This window comes from Hemitrygon akajei, chromosome 2 (genome assembly GCF_048418815.1).
Source record: "Hemitrygon akajei chromosome 2, sHemAka1.3, whole genome shotgun sequence".
In the NCBI taxonomy this organism is placed as follows: domain Eukaryota; kingdom Metazoa; phylum Chordata; class Chondrichthyes; order Myliobatiformes; family Dasyatidae; genus Hemitrygon; species Hemitrygon akajei.
Genome location: NC_133125.1, coordinates 152,392,827 through 152,413,355, shown reverse-complemented (window position 1 = coordinate 152,413,355; position 20,529 = coordinate 152,392,827). Strand labels below are relative to the sequence as shown.

Sequence of the window (20,529 nt, the reverse complement as noted above, 5' to 3'; positions counted from 1 at the left end):
TAGGTCTAAGAAGGAAAACCAAGGTGAAGCTTCTAGCAGTTACCAATAGGATTAAATAAATAGACAAAGTTTATTCAGTAATGCCTAGTGAAGATCTCTATAAGGAAAGGGTGGAACTCCAAACACAGCATGATTTGCTTTTGCGTTTTCCCTTTGAGTAGCAACTTCTTAAATCTAAAAGTCAATTTTACATACATGGGGACAGGTCAGGCAAATTATTGGCTGCTCAATTAAAAGCAACCATGACTAGAAGACAGATCCTGAAAATACAAAGACCTGATAGAACCAAAACGATAGATCCTTATGAAATTAATAAGGTATTTATGGATTTCTACTCTAACCTTTATAAATCTGAATTTTCAGACAATATTACTTTTTGCAAAAATTGAATATACCCGAAATTTCTATCCAAGATATGAATACATTAGATGCACCTACTAAACAACAGGAGATAGCAAGGGCTATATCCTCTTCCCAACCAGGTAAGGCTCCGGGACCGGATGGATATACAGTGGAATTTTATAAGACTTACACTGAAATACTTACACCTCATTTATGGCAAATTTTCACTGATTCTATATCCTCTTAGAACCTCCTGAAAACTTTTTATGAAGCATCAATCTCATTAATTCCTAAAAAAGAAAAAGATTTATCTGAATGCGCTTCCTATAGACCAATCTCTTTACTGAATGTGGATTTTAATATTCTTTCTAAGATTTTGGCTAATAGACGTGAGAGTGTTTTACCTAGTGTAATTTCCAATGATCAAACTGGATTTATTAAAAATAGGTATTCACATTTTAACATTTGAAGATTATTAAACATTATTTACTCCTCTCCATCTAAAGAATCTGAATGTGTTGTTTCTCTTGATGTGGAGAAAGCTTTTGATAGGGTGGAGTGGTCTTACTTATTTGAGGTTTTGGAAAGATTTAATTTTGGTCCGGGATTTATTTCCTGGATCAAATTGATCTATCAAGTCCCGATGGCTGTGGTTATAGCTAATAATCAAAAATCTCCTTATTTTAGATTATACAGAGGTACTCGACAGGGATGTCTTCTTAGCCCTTTATTATTTAACTTGGCTTTAGAACCCCTTGCTATTGCTCTTAGGGATTCTAATACTGTTCAGGGTATTAAGAGAGGGCACAAAGTACACAAGGTTTTGTTGTATGCAGATGACCTGTTAGTTTATATTTCAGATCCTAGGAAATCTATTCCCACTATGCTATCTATATTTTCTGAATTCAGCAGTTTTTCTGGATATAAATTAAATTTACATAAAAGTGAGTTATTTCCTATTAATAATTATTTGGATCAATATCATCAAGTACCTTTTAGTATTGTGAAAAGTTACTTTACTTATCTTGGTATTGAAATTACTAAAAATTTTAATGACCTGTATAAGTATAATTTTCTGCCATTAATTGATTACACCCAACAAATGCTTTCTAAATGGTTGCCTATGATGTTATCATTAATAGGTCGAATTAATGCTATTGAAATGATAGTTCTACTGAAATTCTTATATACATTTCAGGCAGTTCCTACCTTTGTCCCTAAAACATTTTTTTTTATATAGAATAGACTCTATAATCTTATCTTATATTTGGAATAATGAAAATCCTAGAGAGAGTAAACCTTTATTGCCGAAATTCAAAAAGGATGGTGGCATGGCTTTGCCAAATTTTAGAATGTATTATTGGGCAATTAATATTCAATATATTACTTTTTGGACTAACTATTCAGACATGCATGAATGTCCTTCATGGTTGGATTTGGAGGAAAACTTGGCGAAGGGGTTCTCTTTGGCCTCTTTACTGAGAGCACCTCTTCCCTTTTTGTTTTCTAAGATTAGTAGACAAGATTTTAATCCTAATATTAAATATACTTTAAGAGTTTGGTTTCAGTTTCGTATATTCTTTGAGTTAAATAATTTTGTTCTTTCTAGTAATATCTATTTTAATTATTTTTAAACCATCAATTTTGGATAAGGCCTTTTAAATTAGGAAAAACAAGGGAATAACAACTTTTTCAGATTTGTTTTTAGGGGATTGTTTAATGTCTTTTTCTCAGTTAGTGGATAAATATGATTTATCTACTGTACACTTTTTTAGATATTTACAAATTAGGAATTTTTTATGTGGCTTGCTGCCAAATTATCCTTCTGCTTATCCACCTAATATGACAGACACTCTCTTTCATCTTAAACCACTTCAAAAAAGGCTAATAGCTATAATTGATAAACAGCTATTGAATTTATGAATGATATCTAATAATAAAATTAAACATGCTTGAGAATTGGAATTTCAAGAGTCATTTTGAGATAATCAATGTTTTTTATTTTGTGGAGTGTCAGAGATTGGGGGAGATTTAATAGAAATGTATAAATGTATATGAGGTAGAAGAAGGGCAGGTAATCAGAGTTATATTGCTGGGGTGGAGATGTTAGTTACTAGAGGACTTAATGTTAATGTGAGGAGGAGAAAAGTTTAAAGATTTATGAGGGAAGTCCTTTACACACAAGGGGTAGGTACCTGGGAACTGTTGTCAGGATAAGTGGTGGAAGAAGATCTGATACTAACATTGAAGAGGTACTTAGATGGGCACATGAACAGGCAGGGAATGGAAGGTTATGGACTTTAAGCAGAAAGATGGGATTAGTTCATGGTCAGCACAAACATCCTGGTCTGAATGGCTTGTTTCTGTGCTCTACTGTTATATGTTCTGTTGAGGACGTTACCCAGCAAGCATTAGATGGGCAAAGAACAACCATAAGCAGTGCTGCTGCTGAACATAATGACAGGTAGCGTTGGTAAGTTTGTTTATTCATGTGGTTCCTCAATTCCTCATCTAGGGAGAAGGTGTCTTGAAGACTGAAGAGAAAAGCATCTTTGTTAATCCAAAAGGTGAGATTAGGTGCATTTGGAATCCTCTCTTCTATCACGCATGTGCAAAATGGATCTTCCTAGCTGATGAAGAACTCAGAGAAACTTAACATTTTCTTGTCATTTGACAACCTGTGAGGCAGAAGCTGTGGCTTCAGATCTTGTAGAGAGGAAGCTCTAAACCCATTAAAACAAGGCATTGTCTCTGAACTAGGGCAGAGGGTAGTATGGGGTCAAACAGCACAGACAGAGGTCTTTTGGCCAACTATGTCTGTGCATGGTATCAGTGACCCATCTGCACCCATCTCCTGTACTAGGACCTGTTGTTCCTGGGCATTACCTTGACAAGAATAGGATGATTTTCAGCCATTTGTCCTGGAAAATATTTCCTTCTCAACATCACAGATTCTAACTTTTTGCCATACACGGTTCATGCTTAATTGTCCCTGAACAATTAAGGAGGTTCTTAATAATGAACTGCACCAGTGGGTCCATAGTTACAGCTGCCCTGGATGTGGACTTCCTTCCTTGAATGACGTTCATGGGCTGCCTGACAGTCAGAATATTGCTGAAGTTATTCTTTCTCCTGCAATTTGCAGAGCTTCATTGAGTTAGTAGAATCTAATTTCCTCCTCTGACACTGTGGTCCTCGTATCACCAAATTCAAGACTTAGGCTACTGGTCCAGGAGCCCACCCACTACACTATAGTACAATACGTCCAGCCACATCACAGAACATTGTATGGAGCTTACAGAATGCAAAGTAGAAGCTAAAGTTCCTAGATTCCCAAGGGATTTTGAGATTTTGTAGAAGGTGCTAACATTCTTACAAGGTTCATACTTTCAACTCTCTATTTTTTTTTTATCAGCAAGGAGTACCTATGAGATTTTTGAAGAGGAACCGAGCAACATGATCCCAAACACTGAGTCCTACCTTTATATTCGAGCCAGTGGTAAGTACAGCTACTGACAGAGGAGGAAAGGTGAGGACAGTAACCATGTGTGCCATTCACCTCCCACAATCAACAAACTCTGTCCATCGATCCGGCCACCCCCACCGTCAATAAGATCATTGTGAGCCCAGCAGTCACAGGTGTCTGCCGTCCCACCTCACTCTGGTAACCATTCACTGCTGCGTTGTTGCTGCAGTAAACCTCTGACAAGCTGAGGACAATGTTCCCTCAAGGCTGTGCATCTTTTGCTTCTGGCGCACAAAGGAATTTAAACTGCCCGCAAAAGGTTGTCACCCACAGCTTCGTTGGCATGTTAGGTATATTTCATGATCATACACAATCACATTTCCTTTCCTGGTTTTTGATGTGTACTGTGTTGCCAACGTCAAGTTTGCAATGATTTGTCTGCAGATTTTAGAACTGGCTTAATTATTTTGATTTTAAGTCAGAAGTGTTCTTTTAAACAATGAACAACAAACTGGATTTGGTAGTTTATTATCCTTTGAACAGCTTCAGGTTTACTTCCACTTCAAAATCCAGTGCGCTCATGTTGTTGTCACCGAGCAAAAAATTACGCAGCACAAGATTTTTGCGCATTCTGGTCATTACACATTAGAGGGAACATTGCCGATGAGTGGCAATTCGAATCGATTTCCTTTGGCATCTGCCTTACCAGGGAATATTCCCGTTCAATGTAATAGGGATCCCATTTTCCTCTCTCTTTACACAGACCGAGAACCTATTTCCCACACTCTCTTTTAATTCACCGGGCCCTGATTCTCACACACTGTATAAATGTACTCAAGCCATTGATCCTACACTCTGGTTAAATGCAGTTCTGCTATTCAAACACACCAGGATCCCTGATTGCACATTGGAGTCACCATTATTACAGTCCTTATAAACTCAAACAATTCTCTGTTCCCCATGTTCTGGTATTCCTTTTATACTCACTGGGCACCTCATTCTCCCACTCCCAATAAACCCCCTCGGACCTGGGTTCCTGTCTTCGGTCTAAATGCATTGGAGGCCCTGTTCTTGTGGTCCTTTTGAACTCACCGGGTTCACTGGAAAATTTACCACAATATAGTGTAAGTTCTGCAAAGGTGAATGAGAAGTGGGTTAGTCTATTTAGACCTGAAAATATCCCTGTTCACTGTCAAGATTACTGGGGGTGTCTTTTATCGCTGGCTTAAACATACTGACACTCTGCTTCTGCTGCCCTTGAAGGAAGAGAGTTCGAAAGACTATCTGAGTTAAAATTTCAACTCTTTTCTGTATCAAACGGGGGATGCCTTATTTTGAAATAGCAACACTTGCCCCCCCCACCCCCTAAAGTATAGAGTGATCCTTTACATATTTCCATTTTAACTGCTGGTATACAATTTCTATGATTCTGAGAAACCAGTACCATAGGGTCTTTTAGGAGACCCCTGGATGGGTACATGGAGCTTAGAAAAATGGACGGCTATGGGTAAGCCTAGGTAGTTCTGAGGTAGGGACGTGAAGGGCCTGCATTGTGCTGTAGGATTTCTATGTTTCTAATATCAAAATATTAAGAGCTGGATATACCTGGTGCTCAGACCTGTCACAATCTATTTCAACATCCCCTATGTTCATTGGTTGAGCAATTAATTGTGTTTTCCCATCATTAGGATGGTGTTATTTTCACGTACGGGTGAGGCAGAGATACAATGAAGAACTTGCTTGCTGCAACATCACTGGCACGTCGGTACGGACAATGCACAGAACATGCACTCAGTGGCCACAATTAGGTAGCTCCTATGCTGAATAAAGTGTCCACTGAGTGTGTGTTCGTGGTTTTCGTGCTGCTGTAGCAATCTGATCCAGGGTTCAACATGTTGTTCATTCAGCGATGCTCTTATGCACACCACTGTTGTAACGCACGGCTTTCTGAGTTACTGTGGCATTCCTGTCAGCTTGAACCAGTCTGGCCATTCTTTTCTGCCCTGTCTCAGAAAGAAGGCGTTTTTGCCCACAGAACCGCCACTTACTGTATGTGTTTTGTTTTTTGCACTATTCTCTTGTAAACTCTAAAGACTGCTTTGCGTGGCGATGTAGACACCACAGTAACCATGCTGACTGTTACACTATTACAGCTCAGGGCATTCTGCAGTTTTGGGTTCAACCACAGCATCCTCTGTAAAGAGTCTGTACATCCTCCCCATGGAATGCTTGGGTTGTCCCCATGTGCTCCCATACCCCAATGATGTACAGGTTACGTTAATTGATCATTGTAAATTGTCCCATTTTAGGTTAGGGTTAATTCTGTTTGTCAGCAATTCCTGCTGCAGGGTGCTTGGAGGGCCAGAGGGGCCTTCTCTGCACTGTTGCACAAACTAGCTAAATAAATGAAATAACAGGAGATCAGCCAATACTGAGATACTTAAACCACCCAGTCTGGCACCAACAATCGCTCCACCGTCAAAGTCGCTTAGATCACATCCTCCCCATTCTGATATTTGGTCTGAACAACAACTGAACCTCTTGAACATGTCTGCATGGTCCTATGCATTGAGTTACTGCCGCATGATTGATTGATTAGGTATTTGCATTAATGAGCAGGCGTACAGAATTACCTAATAAAGTGGCCATTGAGTGTACATTTCAGATAAGTTATACAAGACAGTGAGGAGAAAAGATGGTGCAAGTTAAGACTTCAGTGTAAGTTGAAAAGATTTATTGGTCTGGGGACTCTAAACAGGAACACAAGGCTTTAGAGAGTAGTGGACTCAGTCATTTCCATGACTGGTACAGCTCCCCTCAGCATCACAGAGGGCCATAAGAGGTGATATCTTAAGAAGGCAAGATCTTCAACATAGACCCCCACCATCTTATTGCTCCCATCAGACAGGAGGTACCAGAGCCTTCAGACCCATCCCTCAAGGTTCAACAACGCAGTCCTCAGGTTCTTGAACAGTTCAAAGTAAATTTATTATCAATATATATATACGTCACCATTGACAACCGTGAGATTCATTTTCTTCTTCATTTTTTTTCTTATACACAACAAATCCATAATAGAATAATGACAATATTAGAATCAATGAAAGACCACAATAACTTGGGCATTCAAGCACTGTGTGAAAGACAACAAACTATGCAAATACAATAATAAATAGATAGATAGATAGATAAATAAATAAATAAATAGACAAAACATATCAGGAACATGAGATGGAGAGTCTTTGAAAGTAAGTTTGTTGGTTGTGGAAATAATTCAAATAAGTGAAGTTGAGTGAAGTTATCCCATTTGGTCTAAGACTTTGATAGTGGAGGGGTAATTACTGTTCCTGATCCTGGGGGTGTGCTTCCCAAGGCTTCTGTACCTTCTTCATGATGGCAGCAGTGAAGAACTGTGACAATGTTTTGTGAAGGTGTGCTTTCTGTTTCAATCTTTTTATTAAGTTTTAAATACGTATACATGGCAGTCATAATAGTACAAAAGAGTGGGATTACATTATTGGTAATTATACATGTTGATATAAGCTATAAGTAACACCAATATAGTTGACCTCCCAAACTCTTAATATAAACATGATATAAAGAAAAAAAAGAAAAAAATAACAAAAAAACCCAAATTGAAAAATTAAAAACAAGATAAACAAAACTAAACTAAACTAAACAAAGCTGGACTGATTTTGTTACATTGGGATCTCTTTTGGAGCAGGTGTGACCTGTACAAGAAGGACGGTTGCACTTGAATCCTAGCGGGACCAATATCCTGGCGGGGAGATTTGCTAAGGCTATTGGAGAGACTTTAAACTAGAATGGTTGTGGGGTAGGAATCAATTTGAAGAGACTAGGGGAGAGGAGGTTAGTTCACAGATAGAGAAAGCTAGTAGACAATGTATGAGGGAGGATAGGCAGGTGATAGAGAAGGGGAGCACTCAATCTGAAGATGTAGGGGAGAAGGTAAGAAAAAGATAATAAAGTTGTTTGCACCATTAGGGATAAACAGAGAGTAAGAGGTGGAGAATTTCTTAAATGCATCTATTTTAATGCTAGGAGCATTGTAAGAAAGGTGGATGAGCTTAGAGCATGGATTGATACCTGGAAATATGACATTGTAGCTATTAGTGAAACATAGTTGCAGGAGGGGTGTGATTGGCAACTAAATATTCCTAGATTTTGTTGCTTCAGGTGTGATAGAGTCAGAGGGGCAAGAGGGGGAGGTGTTGCATTGCTTGTCAGAGAAAATATTACAGTGGTGCTTTGGCAGGACAGATTAGAGGGCTCGTCCAGGGAGGCTATTGGGTGGAATTGAGGAATGGGAAAGGTGTAGTAACACTTATTGGATGTATTATAGACCACCTAATGGGGAGCAAGAATTGAAGGAGCAAATTTGTAAGGAGATAGCAGATATTTGCAGTAAGCACAAGGTTGTGATTGTGGGAGATTTTAATTTTCCACACATAGACTGGGAAACCCATTCCGTAAAAGGGCTGGATGGTTTGGAGTTTGTAAAATGTTTGCAGGATAGTTTTTTTGCAGCAATACATAGAGGTACCAACTAGAGAAGGGGCAGTGTTGGATCTCCTATTAGGGAATGAGATAGGTCAGGTGACGGAGGAATGTGTTGGGGAGCACTTTGGGTCCAGTGATCACGATGCCATTAGTTTCAATATAATTATGGAGAAGAATAGGACTGGACTGAGGGTTGAGATTTTTGATTGGAGAAAGGCTAACTTTGAGGAGATGCGAAAGGATTTAGAAGGAGTGGATTGGGACAATTTGTTTTATGGGAAGGATGTAATAGAAAAATGGAGGTCATTTAAAGGTGAAATTTTGTGGTACAGTATCTTTATGTTCCTGTTAGGTTGAAAGGAAAGGTTAAAAGTTTGAGAGAGCCATGGTTTTCAAGGGATATTGGAAACTTGGTTCGGAAAAAGAAAGAGATCTACAATAAATATAGGCAGCATGGAGTAAATGAGGTGCTCGAGGAATATAAAGAATGTAAAAAGAATCTTAAGAAAGAAATTAGAAAAGCTAAAAGAAGATACGGGGTTGCTTTGGCAAGTAAGGTGAAAATAAATCCAAAGGGTTTCTACAGTTATATTAATAGCAAAAGGATAGTGAGGGATAAAATTGGTCCCTTAGAGAATCAGAGTGGACAGCTATGTATGGAGCCAAAAGAGATGGGGGAGATTTTGAACAATTTCTTTTCTTCGGTATTCACTAAGGAGAAGGATATTGAATTGTGTAAGGTAAGGGAAACAAGTAGGGTAGTTATGGAAACTATGATGATTAAAGAAGAGGAATTACTGGTGCTTTTAGAGAATATAAAAGTGGATAAGTCTCCAGATCCTGACAAGATATTCCCTAGGACCTTGAGGGAAATTAGTGTAGAAATAGCAGGGGCTCTGACAGAAATATTTCAAATGTCATTAGAAACTGGGACGGTGCCGGAGGATTGGCGTATTGCTCATGTGGTTCCATTGTTTAAAAAGGGTTCTAAGAGTAAACCTAGCAATTATAGGCCTGTCAGTTTAACGTCAGTGGTGGGTAAATTAATGGAAAGTATTCTTAGAGATGGTATATATTATTATCTGGATAGACAGGGTCTGATTAGGAACAGTCAACATGGATTTGTGCGTGGAAGGTCATGTTTGACAAATATTATTGAACTTTTTGAAGAGGTTACTAGGAAAGTTGACAAGAGTAAAGCAGTGCATGTTGTCTATATGGTCATCAGTAAGTCCATATGACAAGGTTCTGCACGGAAGGTTAGTTAGGAAGGTTCAATCTTTAGGTGTTAATATTGAAGTAGTAAAATGGATTCAACAGTGGCTGGATGGGAGATGCCAGAGAGTAGTGGTGGATAACAGCTTGTCAGGTTCGAGGCCGGTGACTAGTGGTGTGCCTCAGGGATCTGTACTGGTTCCAATGTTGTTTGTCGTATAAATTAATGATCTGGATGATGGGGTGATAAATTAGATTAGTAAGTATACAGATTATACTAAGATAGGTGGCGTTGTGGATAATGAAGTAGGTTTTCAAAGCTTGCAGAGATTAAGGCCAGTTAGAAGAGTGGGCTGAAAGATGACAGATGGAGTTTAATGCTGATAAGTGTGAGGTGCTACATTTTGGTAGGAATAATCCAAATAGGACATACATGATAAATGGTAGGGCATTGAGGAATGCAGTAGAACAGAGTGATCTAGGAATAATGGTGCATAGTTTCCAGAAGGTGGAATCTCATGTGGATAGGGTGGTGAAGAAAGCTTTTGGTATGATGGCCTTTATAAATCAGAGCATTGAGTATAGGAGTTGGGATGTAATGTTAAAATTGTCGTCATCATCGTGGCTATCCCTCGAGGTCAAGGATGATGGTCTTCGTTCCATTGATCTATCACAGAGCGAAGACGCTTGTGTGCGTATTTGTTTAATGTGTACTTGATATTGCACTCCAAGAAGCACACGATACTTCACAAATCAGCCAACTGATTCCAGTGGCATGGAAACCACGACGATTGGAGCTGATGGATTTGTTGCAGCCTTCATCTGCCTTCACAGGCGTTGAGTTCAAAAGCAACTTCATCCGCCTATTCCACCGTTGAGGTTTGGTTGGATTGTTCTTTGTCAGGGACCTCACCCTCGACCTTACTGCCATGGGTGACCCTCCCAGGAGCATAGCTCCAGATGGCATCGCTCTCGGGATCTCAGGACCACACAAGCTTCTCCACCACAACAAGGTGACAATCCACAGAGAAGTTAAAATTGTACAAGGCATTGGTGAGGCTAAATTTGGAGTATTTTGTACAATTCTGGTCAGCGAATTATAGGAAAGATATCAACAAAATAGAGAGAGTATAGAGAAGATTTACTAGAATGTTACCTAGGTTTCAGCACCTAAGTTACAGTGAAAGGTTGAACAAGTTAGGTCTTTATTCTTTGGAGCGTAGAAGGTTGAGGGGGGACTTGATTGAGGTATTTAAAATTATGAGGGGGATAGATAGAGTTGACATGGATAAGCTTTTTCCATTGAGAGTAGGGGAGATTCAAACAAGAGGACATGAGTTGAGAGCTAAGGGGCAAAAGTTTAGGGGTAACACGAGAGGGAACTTATTTACTCAGAGAGTGGTAGCTGTTTGGAACAAGCTTCTAGGAGAAGTGATAGAGGCAGGTTTGATTTTGTCATTTAAAAAAAAATTGGATAGGTATATGGACAGGAAAGGAATGGAGGGTTAAGGGCTGAGTGCAGGTCGGTGGGACTAGGTGAGAGTAAGCATTTGGCATGGACTAGAAGGGCCGTGATGGCCTGTTTCTGTGCTGTAATTGTTATATGGTTATATACATCGGACACAAGCATTAATGTCGTCAACTCCGATCCTCTACCTATATTTAAGGTTAATACAGAGGAATCAGAAAAGATCAAATTACATTCTATGAAAATATTGAATAAATGGCCTCCAAGTTTCTTCAAATTTAACCAAGGGATCAAAAGTACCACTTCTAATTTTTTCTAAGCTTAAATAAGATATGGTTTGAGAAAACCATTGAGATATAGTCGGAGGATTAATCTCTTTCCAATTCAATAAAATGGATCTTCTAGCCTTTAAAGTAGCAAATGCAATCATCCAACAAGCTGAAGAGGGTAAAACCATCATTGGTAGACCAAAAATTGTGGTAATAGGATGAGGATGTAAATCAATACACAAAACTGTAGAAATAGTATCAAAAAATTCTTTCCCATATTTTTCCAAAAGAGGACAAGACCAAGACATATGAGTCAAAGAAGCTACCTCAGAATGACATCTGTCACAGATTGGACTTAAATGAGAATAAAAATGAGCTAATTTATCTTTAGACATATGGGCCCTATGTGCCACTTTAAATTGAATCAACATACGTTTAGCACAAATAGAAGAAAAGTTAACTAATTGAAAAATTTTCTCCCATTTCTCTATAGATAAGGAGAGTTGAAATTCCTTCTCCCATTAATTCTTAATTTTATCAGATATACCTGACTGTATTTTCATAATCATATCATAAATTATTGCTATTAACCCCGTTTGATAAGGGTTTAAGCTTAAAATGTTTTCCATGTTATCGGTTGGATATGAAATTGGAAAAGTAGATAACATGGTATTCAAAAAATTTCTAATCTGTAAATATCTAAAAGATGGGATCTGGGCAAATTATATTTATCAGACAACTGTTCAAAAGATATGAAACAGTTATTCAAAAATAAATCATGAAAACATACTATAGTCTTCATTTTCCATACCGAAAAGGCTTGATCCATAACAGAGGGTTGAAAAAAAATTAGATGTAATAGGACTTGATAAAATAAATTTATTCAAGTCAAAAAAGTTATGAAACTGAAGCCATATTTGTAATGTATATTTAATTATTGGGTTAACCATTTGTTTGTTCAATTTGGAAAGAACAAAGGGAAGCGAAGTCCCTCAGATGGAAACCAATGAAAACCCTTGTACAGAATTACATTCAAGGTTAACCCATTGTGGACTTGCATTTATATCCACACGCTGTGTCCAAGATATTAAATATCGAATATTAATTGCCCAGTAATAAAGTCTTAAATTTGGCAGTGCCAAACCACCATCCTTTTTGGATTTCTGTAAATATTTTTTACTTAACCTAGGATTTTTATTCTGTCATATGTAAGAAGAAATTTTAGAGTCAATAGTTTCAAAAAAGGATTTGGAAATAACGATTGGTACCGCTTGAAAAAGATATAAAAATTTAGGTAAAATAATAATCTTAATAGCATTAATTCGACCAATCAATGATAACGACAATAAGGACCATTTAGTAAGCAATTGCTTAATCTGGTCTATTAAAGGTAAAAAAAAAATGGTGTTAAATAAATCCTTATGCTTTTTAGTAATTTTAACACCCAGATAAGTGAAATAGTCCGTAACCAATCTGAATGATATATGTCTATAAATTGGAACCTGCATATTTAAAGGGAAAAGTTCAGTCTTATTAAGATTCAGTTTATAACCAGAAAAGTTACTGAACTGAGCAAGCAGCAATATAACAGCAGGAATGGATTCCTCAGGATTAGAAATATGTAGTAATAAACCGTCTGCATATAATGATAATTTATGTATCACATTCCCACGGGAAATGCCAAGTATAGTAGGTGAGTCGCGAATAGCAATAGCTAAAGTTTCCAGGGCAATATCAAAAAGCAATGGACTAAGCGGATAACCTTGCCTACTGCCACGAAACAACTGAAAAAAGGGAGATCTTAGATTATTGGTAAGTACTGAAGCCGAAGGGGTATGATATATCAATTTAATCCATGATATAAATTTTGAGCTAAAATTAACTTTCTCAAGTGTGCTGAATAGGTATGCCCATTCAACTCTATCAAACAGTTTCTTGGCGTCCAATGAGATGACACAATCTAGAATTCTAGATGAAGGAGTAAAAACAATATTCATTGATCGCCAAATACAGAAAGATAAATAGCTATTTTTAATAAATCTGGTCTGGTTGACAGAAATGATTTGAGGTAATACATTCTCCAATCTAGTTGTCAATATTTTAGAAAAAATCTTAAGAGTCCACATTCAATAAGGATATAGGCCTATATGATGCACATTCAGTAGGATCCTTATATTTTTTAAGAATTAGAGAAATAGAAGCACCATAAAAAATATTGTAGTAATTTACCTATAAATAATGCATCCTTAAAGATTCTACATAACCAGGAGAAAGTATAATAGAGAAGGATTTAAAAAATTCTACTGTGTAGCCATCCGGACCAGTTGCTTTACCTGAAATCATCGAGAAAATAGCATCCTTCATTTCTTGTTCCATAATGGGAGCATCTAATGCTAGTTCATTGGGTGATAATTTTGGTATATTCAATTTCCTTAAAAATTTGTGAATTATAGTGGGGTCATCAGGAAATTCTGATTGCTATAAAGAGGTATAAAATTCTTGAAAAGATTTGTTTATCTCATCATGATCAACTGTCAGAGTTCCATCTCATCTATGAAACTTAATAATCTGACATTTAACTGAAGATTTCATTTGATGAGCCAATAATTTACCAGATTTATCACCATGAACATAAAATTAAACCTAGTTTTAATTAATTGATTTTCAATCGAGGATGCTAAAAGTAAACTATGCTCCATTTGAAGTTCAACCCTCTTTTTATAAAGCTCCTTACTAGGAGCAATAGAATATTTCTTGTCGATTTCTTTGATCTTATCAATCAACATACAGATTTCATTATTAATTTGTTTTTTCAGTCCAGCAGAATATGATATAATTTGCCCATGGATGTATGTTTTAAATGTATCCCATAATACCCCATTGGAAATTTCTTCTGTAAAGTTTGTTGAAAAGAAGAAATCAAGTTGTTCCTTAATAAAATTAACAAAGTCCGAGTCCTAAAGTAATCGCCATGATGGCAGCAGCGAGAACTGTGACAATGTTTTGTAAAGATGTGCTGAATGGTGGGGAGGACATTACCCCTGATGGACTGGGCTGTATCCACGACTTTTTGCAGGATTTTCCATTCAAGGGCATTGGTGTTTCCATACCAGGCTGTGGTACAGCCAGTCAATGTACTCTCCACCACATACCTATACGAATTTGTCGAAGTTTTACATGTCAGGACCTGAAAGAACTCAGTTTTGTTCCCACAACTATATTTCCCTCAACTTTCACTTATTCTTGTTCATTTTGTCCTGTATAATTTAAGAAACTTTTAGTTTATGTCATTAAGTTTGCCATGCCTATGATGCACAGAGTTGCTGCTGCTAAGAGTGAATTTTCATGCGTTTATGCTTTGGGTTGGCCATTGACAATAAACTTGACGTTGAACTTTGAAACCCTGTTCACTGACAATTTTTTATACAGGCGAAGTACTTGGAGAAACAGTGGAGAACACCTTGGATCCAGAAGGAATTGACAAACTCATACGGTTGCCGAGAGGCTGTGCCGAGCAAACCTCTTTCTACATGGCACCTACTGTCTTTGCTGTTAACTACCTGGACAGGAGCGAGCAGTGGATCTCACTGAAAGCCGAACGCAAGGACGAAGCTCTGCAACATGTTGAAACAGGTGGAGACTACTAGGTGTTAGCTTTCTGAACACACACACCACTGCCACTTATAGTGCACACATCAGGCCAGCACAGGAATAGACCTTAATGTCTGTGCTGAACGCATAGCTGAATCAGACTGACTCACTACGCATGATCCGTATCTCTCCATTCCCTACACATTCATGTGTCTAACAGCCTCTTCAATGCTACTGTCATATACATTTCCAGCACCTCCCCTAGCCGGCAACTTAAAGCACCCATCATCCTTCATGTAATAAAATCTTACCCTACACTTCCTTTATTCCGACCCCCTCGCACCTGAAGTGCATGTTCTTGGTTATTTGTTATTTTGACTGTAGGGAAAATGATTCTGCCTGTGGACGCTGACTATGCCTCTATCAGGAAGCAGGCAAATGACCAAAGTAGAAAGATTTGATTTCAATTGGACAGTTGTACAGCAGAGTAACAGGGACTCTGACTGTGTGTGTGCCAACCATTACCACCCTATCTCATTAACCCAATTTTATTCTCCCCACATTCTCAGCATCTAGCACCAAGGTTCTTCCCTTCACCCGCATGCTAGGGGTAATTTACAGTGACAAATTAACCTTCCTGTCACATACCTTGTGGATGAAAACAGAGGATCTCAGGGGAAACGCAGGCGGTCACAGGATGAACGTGCAAGCTCCACACAGACAGTGCAGGAGGTCGGGAACACACGTTGCTCCCTGGTGGCTATATCAGCTACTACGTTATCCATAAGAAGGGGATGATGCAGGAGCTAGAAGATAGAAGAAGGGGAAAATGGCAACAGAGCTGCAGAGCAAAAAGAAAAGAAAGGTTAGAGGGAGGCCAGGAGGTAAACTACAAGAGAGGCTCTGGAGCTGGCAGTGGGAGGAAGAAAGAGCAGTGGGCAGGGGGAGGAGAGGTAGAAGGAGTGTTCACATTCACTCTGTTTTCTATCTCCTTCTTGCTCTTCTTGTAGAGATGTTTGTGGTGCAAAGGGAGGATGGAGGAGGTAGAGTAATAGCAGAAGGAGGTAGGTTAAGGGAGACAAGGAAGGGAGGGCAGAGGGAGGGGAAGTGTAGGATAGAGGAGTGGAGGAAAGAAGGCAGGTGGGGGGGTTGGAAACAGACAGTGGGAAGATGTGGAAGTGTGAGAAAGGGAAGGAGAGAGAGTGAGGAAAGGGACTGGAGGAGGAAAGCAGAGGGAGGTGAGAGAGGAAAGAGGGCTGGGCAAGTTTGGTCTCCCTTGTCAGCACTTGCATCTATGAGCCAATGAACCAGAGCTCTCACCATTAGCTCTGTGGACATACCATCTCTCTGACCAAGCCAGTTACGTGATACAATTGTTTGGGAGCACATTTTTCAGACCTGGTGTTTCATTTACAGGGTACAAGCGGATTCTGGAATTTAAAAAGCCAGATGGTTCATATGGAACCTGGAAGCACACTCCCAGCAGCACCTGGTATGTAGCACACCCACAAAGTACACTTTCTATCAAAGTTGAGTTTGCTGTCACCTGCTCAAGTACATGTGCGCACAGGTTCTATACAAACTTACTTGCAGCAGCAGCCCAGGTATGGCTACAGATACACAACATTTACATGAAAAACATAAGTTAAGCATAACAATGCCAGATAAAGTAGGATCTCCCAGTGGCCACCCATTTCAATTCTACTTCCCATTCACATTCCAACATGTCAGTCCACGGCCTCCTCTACTTCCGAATGGAGGGCACGCTCAAGTTGGAGGAACAACACCTTATATTCTGTCTCGGTAGCCTTTAGCCTGATGGCATGAACGTTGATTTCTCAAACTTCCAGTAACTGGCTCCCTTCCTCTCCTTCACCATTCTCCATTCCTGTTCCCCTCTCTCACCTTATCTCCTTACCTGCCAATCACCTCCCTCTGGTGCTCCTCTCCTTCTTCCGTGGCCTTCAGTCTTCTCCTATCAGATTTCCCCTTCTCCAGCCCTTTATCTCTTTCACCAATCAATTTCTTTATTCTACCCCTCCCCCTTTCCAGGTTTCACCTGTCACCTACCACCTTGTATTTCTTCCTCCCTTTCCCCCAACTTCTTATTCTGACTTCTCATCTTTGTTCTCCGGTCCTGATGAAGGGTTTTGGATTTACTCTTTTCCATGGACGCTGCCTGGCCTGCTGAGCTCCACCAGCGTTTTGTGTTTGTTGGAAGATTACAAGAAAGAACACAATTATAACAAGAAATGCAAAATCCATTGTTGTGTAAAATAGTCATAGTTTTGCTATTTTGACGAGCTGAATATGGTTCTGCCGGATGGTTGAAGGGAAGTAGCTGTCATTGAACCTGATGGTGTGGGATTTCAGGCTTCTGTGCCTCCTGCCTGACACTAGCTGCAAGAATGTAGCATGATGGGGATCGTCGATAAAAGATGTAGCCTTCCTGGTGCATTGCCTCCTGTAGATACTCCCAGTAGTTGGGAGGGACAGTACGTGCTCATGATGTATTGGACGGAGTCCACTACTCTCTGAACCTAGTTACAGTATTTCCCTGCTCATTCAAGTTGCTACACCAGACCTTGCTGTAACCAGTCAGGACACTTGCAACAGGACATCTGTAGAGGTTTGCTAGAATGTTCATCTGTTGGAGGGTATTTGTGCTACCTCTTACTCCTGGCCAAGTCTCAGCTGTACTGCAGGATTACGAATGCACTCTCAGGTAGTTCTGGACCACTGATTTAGAGAGATGAGGTCACATTCTACATCAGGGATTGAAATACAAGCAATTAACTAGATCTACTGTTTGTCTCTGTAACAGTAACCACAAAATTACCAGATGCTGGAAAAACCCACTTCATTCACCAATATCCTTCAAGAGAGGAACTCGGTCCTCCTTCCCATTCAGGTCTATAGTAACCATCCAACTTAAGACTCCTAACTCCCCAATACAGGGCCATTTCAGTCCTGGCAATAAATTCAGACTACAACTCGAGGTGATGTGGTAAGGGTGAAAAGTGAAAAGTTTAAGAGGAAAATGAGGGGAAGCTTTGTAACTCAAAGGTTCACGAGAGTGTGGAACTAGCTGCCAGTGCAAGTGGTGCATATGAGCTTGATTTCAATGTTTAAGTGAAGTTTAGATGGGTATATGGATGGCACGGGTAAGGAGGGCTGTTGTCTCAGTGATGGTTGATGGGCTAGGCAGTTTGAATGGTTTGCACGGACTAGATGGGCCAAAGGACTTTAGCAAGGGTAAAGTTTCTGTGCTGTAGTTTTCTATGACTCTATGACTATCTGGCTCTGACTCCATCTGTCATATTCCTTTCCCCAAATGGTTGAAATTCAGAAAGACAATCACAATCACATTTAATATTACTGGTGTATGTCGTGAAATTTTTTGTTTGCGGTAGCAATACATTGCAATACAAAATTTAAAAAAGCAAATTATGTTAAGATGTGTGTGTGTGTGTGTGTGTGTGTGTGTGTGTGTGTGTGTGTGTGTGTGTGTGTGTGTGTGTGTGTGTGTGTGTGTGTGTGTGTGTGTGTGTGTGTGTGTGTGTGTGTGTGTGTGTGTTCTTGCTTATTTCTCACCCTCTTTATTGGCCCCCATGTATCACCCAGCTGCCACTGCCTTCCTCTGCAACTCCCTTCCCATACATGGCAAGATCTGACCATCGTCTTTTACCCTTTCCTGGTCCACTGATCACTGTGGGCTCCTGCTCACCCTTTTCCCTTCTCCTCTCTAGACTGCCCATCTCCCCTCTCTGTCTTGATGCAAGATTTCGATCCAAACAGCAACAATTCCCCCCACCACCCCTACACACTTACACAGACACAGACATAGATGCTACTTGACTTATTGGGTTCCTCTAGAAGTTTATCAGTGGCCTGCATACTGGTTGGCTTTCTAACTCAATAACAACTTCTCTGTTGCACTTTTCAGGCTGACAGCATTTGTTACAAAGATACTTTCAATAGTTCAGAAGCAGATCTACATACGGAGGGAACATGTTCAGCAATCTGCCTTGTATTTGGTTAGAAGCCAAGAAGTGACTGGACAATTCAAGGACCCCAACCCAGTGTACCACCGAGAAATGCAGGTTGTAGAAGCGTTCGTATCATCTATCTGTCTGTCTGAAATTTTCTTCCATTACTACTCTTACTAGCTTCAATAGAGGCTAAAGTCAGGTGAAATTTTAAAGTCTCTCCGCTCCCCACCTCCTTCAGCCCAACAGGTGAGACATTAAGCTCAAAATGATCTTGATATAGCCAGTGTCCATATCAACCATCGACTCACAGTCTGTGTGAATACTGCTCACCCTCTGTACTTGGCCATTCTAGAAGTCACCGACATGTTGGGAGAGTCTCTGCCTAAACAACTCATCAGGAAGTTTGTTCTGGATTCCAACCTCACTTTGTGTGGAATCAACTGGCCCTCAGAATTTCTCTGAATCCTCTGCTCATACATGCTCTGATTATAAACAACAGAGAGAGCAAACTGCCTTCTTATCCACTGTAAGCATTCTATGATGGTTGCCCTGGGTAACTTTCCCACACCAAAGCTTTGCATCTGGACCTGAGCTGGGGAAGCAGACCATTGCATTGGCAATACAGAGACATAACGCCACCATACCCTTCTCTGGAGAGACCAAAGGGTCTGTAGTCACTGATACCCTCCACCCCACCGCATGTGGACAACATCCCCCTCAAGTTCCACGGTTGTCCATTCCAAGCCTGTCTCTGGAGTCTAGCCTCTGTGGCAGCATGCCCAGTGTTGTTCCAGAGAGAATGGCCATCCCAGCACTGTCCTGATGACTGCAAGACTTCTCACTGATATTGAGTGTCAGGCACTTTTTAAAAACTATTGTTCAAATTAATAATTTGAAAGAAAAGCTCAAAACCTGAAATGTGAATACATGAAAAGGCAAAGAAATCTGAAACACAAATAAATATAAACACAAACTAAAAATCTAAAACATAGATAATTTAAACACTGAAATAATGTACCATAATTCAGAAGAGGTCTTAACTTCCTTCATAGAGTCCAATGTCCTTGTCTGTCAGTCACTAGTGAAATCTATGATGAGGTTGGTCTTGTATTGTTTGGGAATTACACTGGGGTTCAATGGTTAATATAGACCATTATATAGCACAAAACAGGCTCTTTAGACCACTATGTTGTGTCGAACTGATTGTTAATGACACCCAATCACTTCTTCCTACACAATGTCCACATTTCTCTCATCTCCATTCTTCTACACCTAAGGACCACATGAATAACACCACCACAATCCGCAGTAGTACATTCCTGGCAGCTATCACTCTCTGTGTGGCTCATTTAAAGAATCCCTATGCATCTATAATCTATACCCTCCCGTATTACACATTTTGACCATGGCAGTAAGACACTGGCTGTCCATGCACTCTGAGTGTCATGCTTTAATAAACTTTTATCAGATTAGATAGATCATATCAGATTGACCCAATAGTCAACAAATCCTGGAGTTCATGCCTTTTAAAGAAAAGGGACCTTTCAGGATCTTTGGATCAATAACCATTGGCAGTGTTATTGCATTATTATTGTCATATGTAACAAGATCATAGAGGCTAAAGATAAGAGGAACAGAATTAGAACATTTGGCCCATCGAGTTTG

General features: G+C 39.6%; 1 protein-coding gene across 2 annotated transcripts in view; it reads left to right on the top strand.

Moving 5' to 3' along the window:
• LOC140716971 (complement C4-like) overlaps nucleotides 1-20,529 on the top strand; it is a 128,260-nt gene that overhangs the window by 66,021 nt on the left and 41,710 nt on the right. For both annotated transcript variants that reach the window (XM_073030173.1, XM_073030181.1), the window contains exons 22-26: nucleotides 2,858-2,909; nucleotides 3,758-3,841; nucleotides 14,711-14,914; nucleotides 16,289-16,364; nucleotides 18,819-18,975. In XM_073030173.1, coding sequence (XP_072886274.1) covers nucleotides 2,858-2,909; nucleotides 3,758-3,841; nucleotides 14,711-14,914; nucleotides 16,289-16,364; nucleotides 18,819-18,975 — 573 coding nt within the window. The remainder of the gene's footprint in view (nucleotides 1-2,857; nucleotides 2,910-3,757; nucleotides 3,842-14,710; nucleotides 14,915-16,288; nucleotides 16,365-18,818; nucleotides 18,976-20,529) is intronic.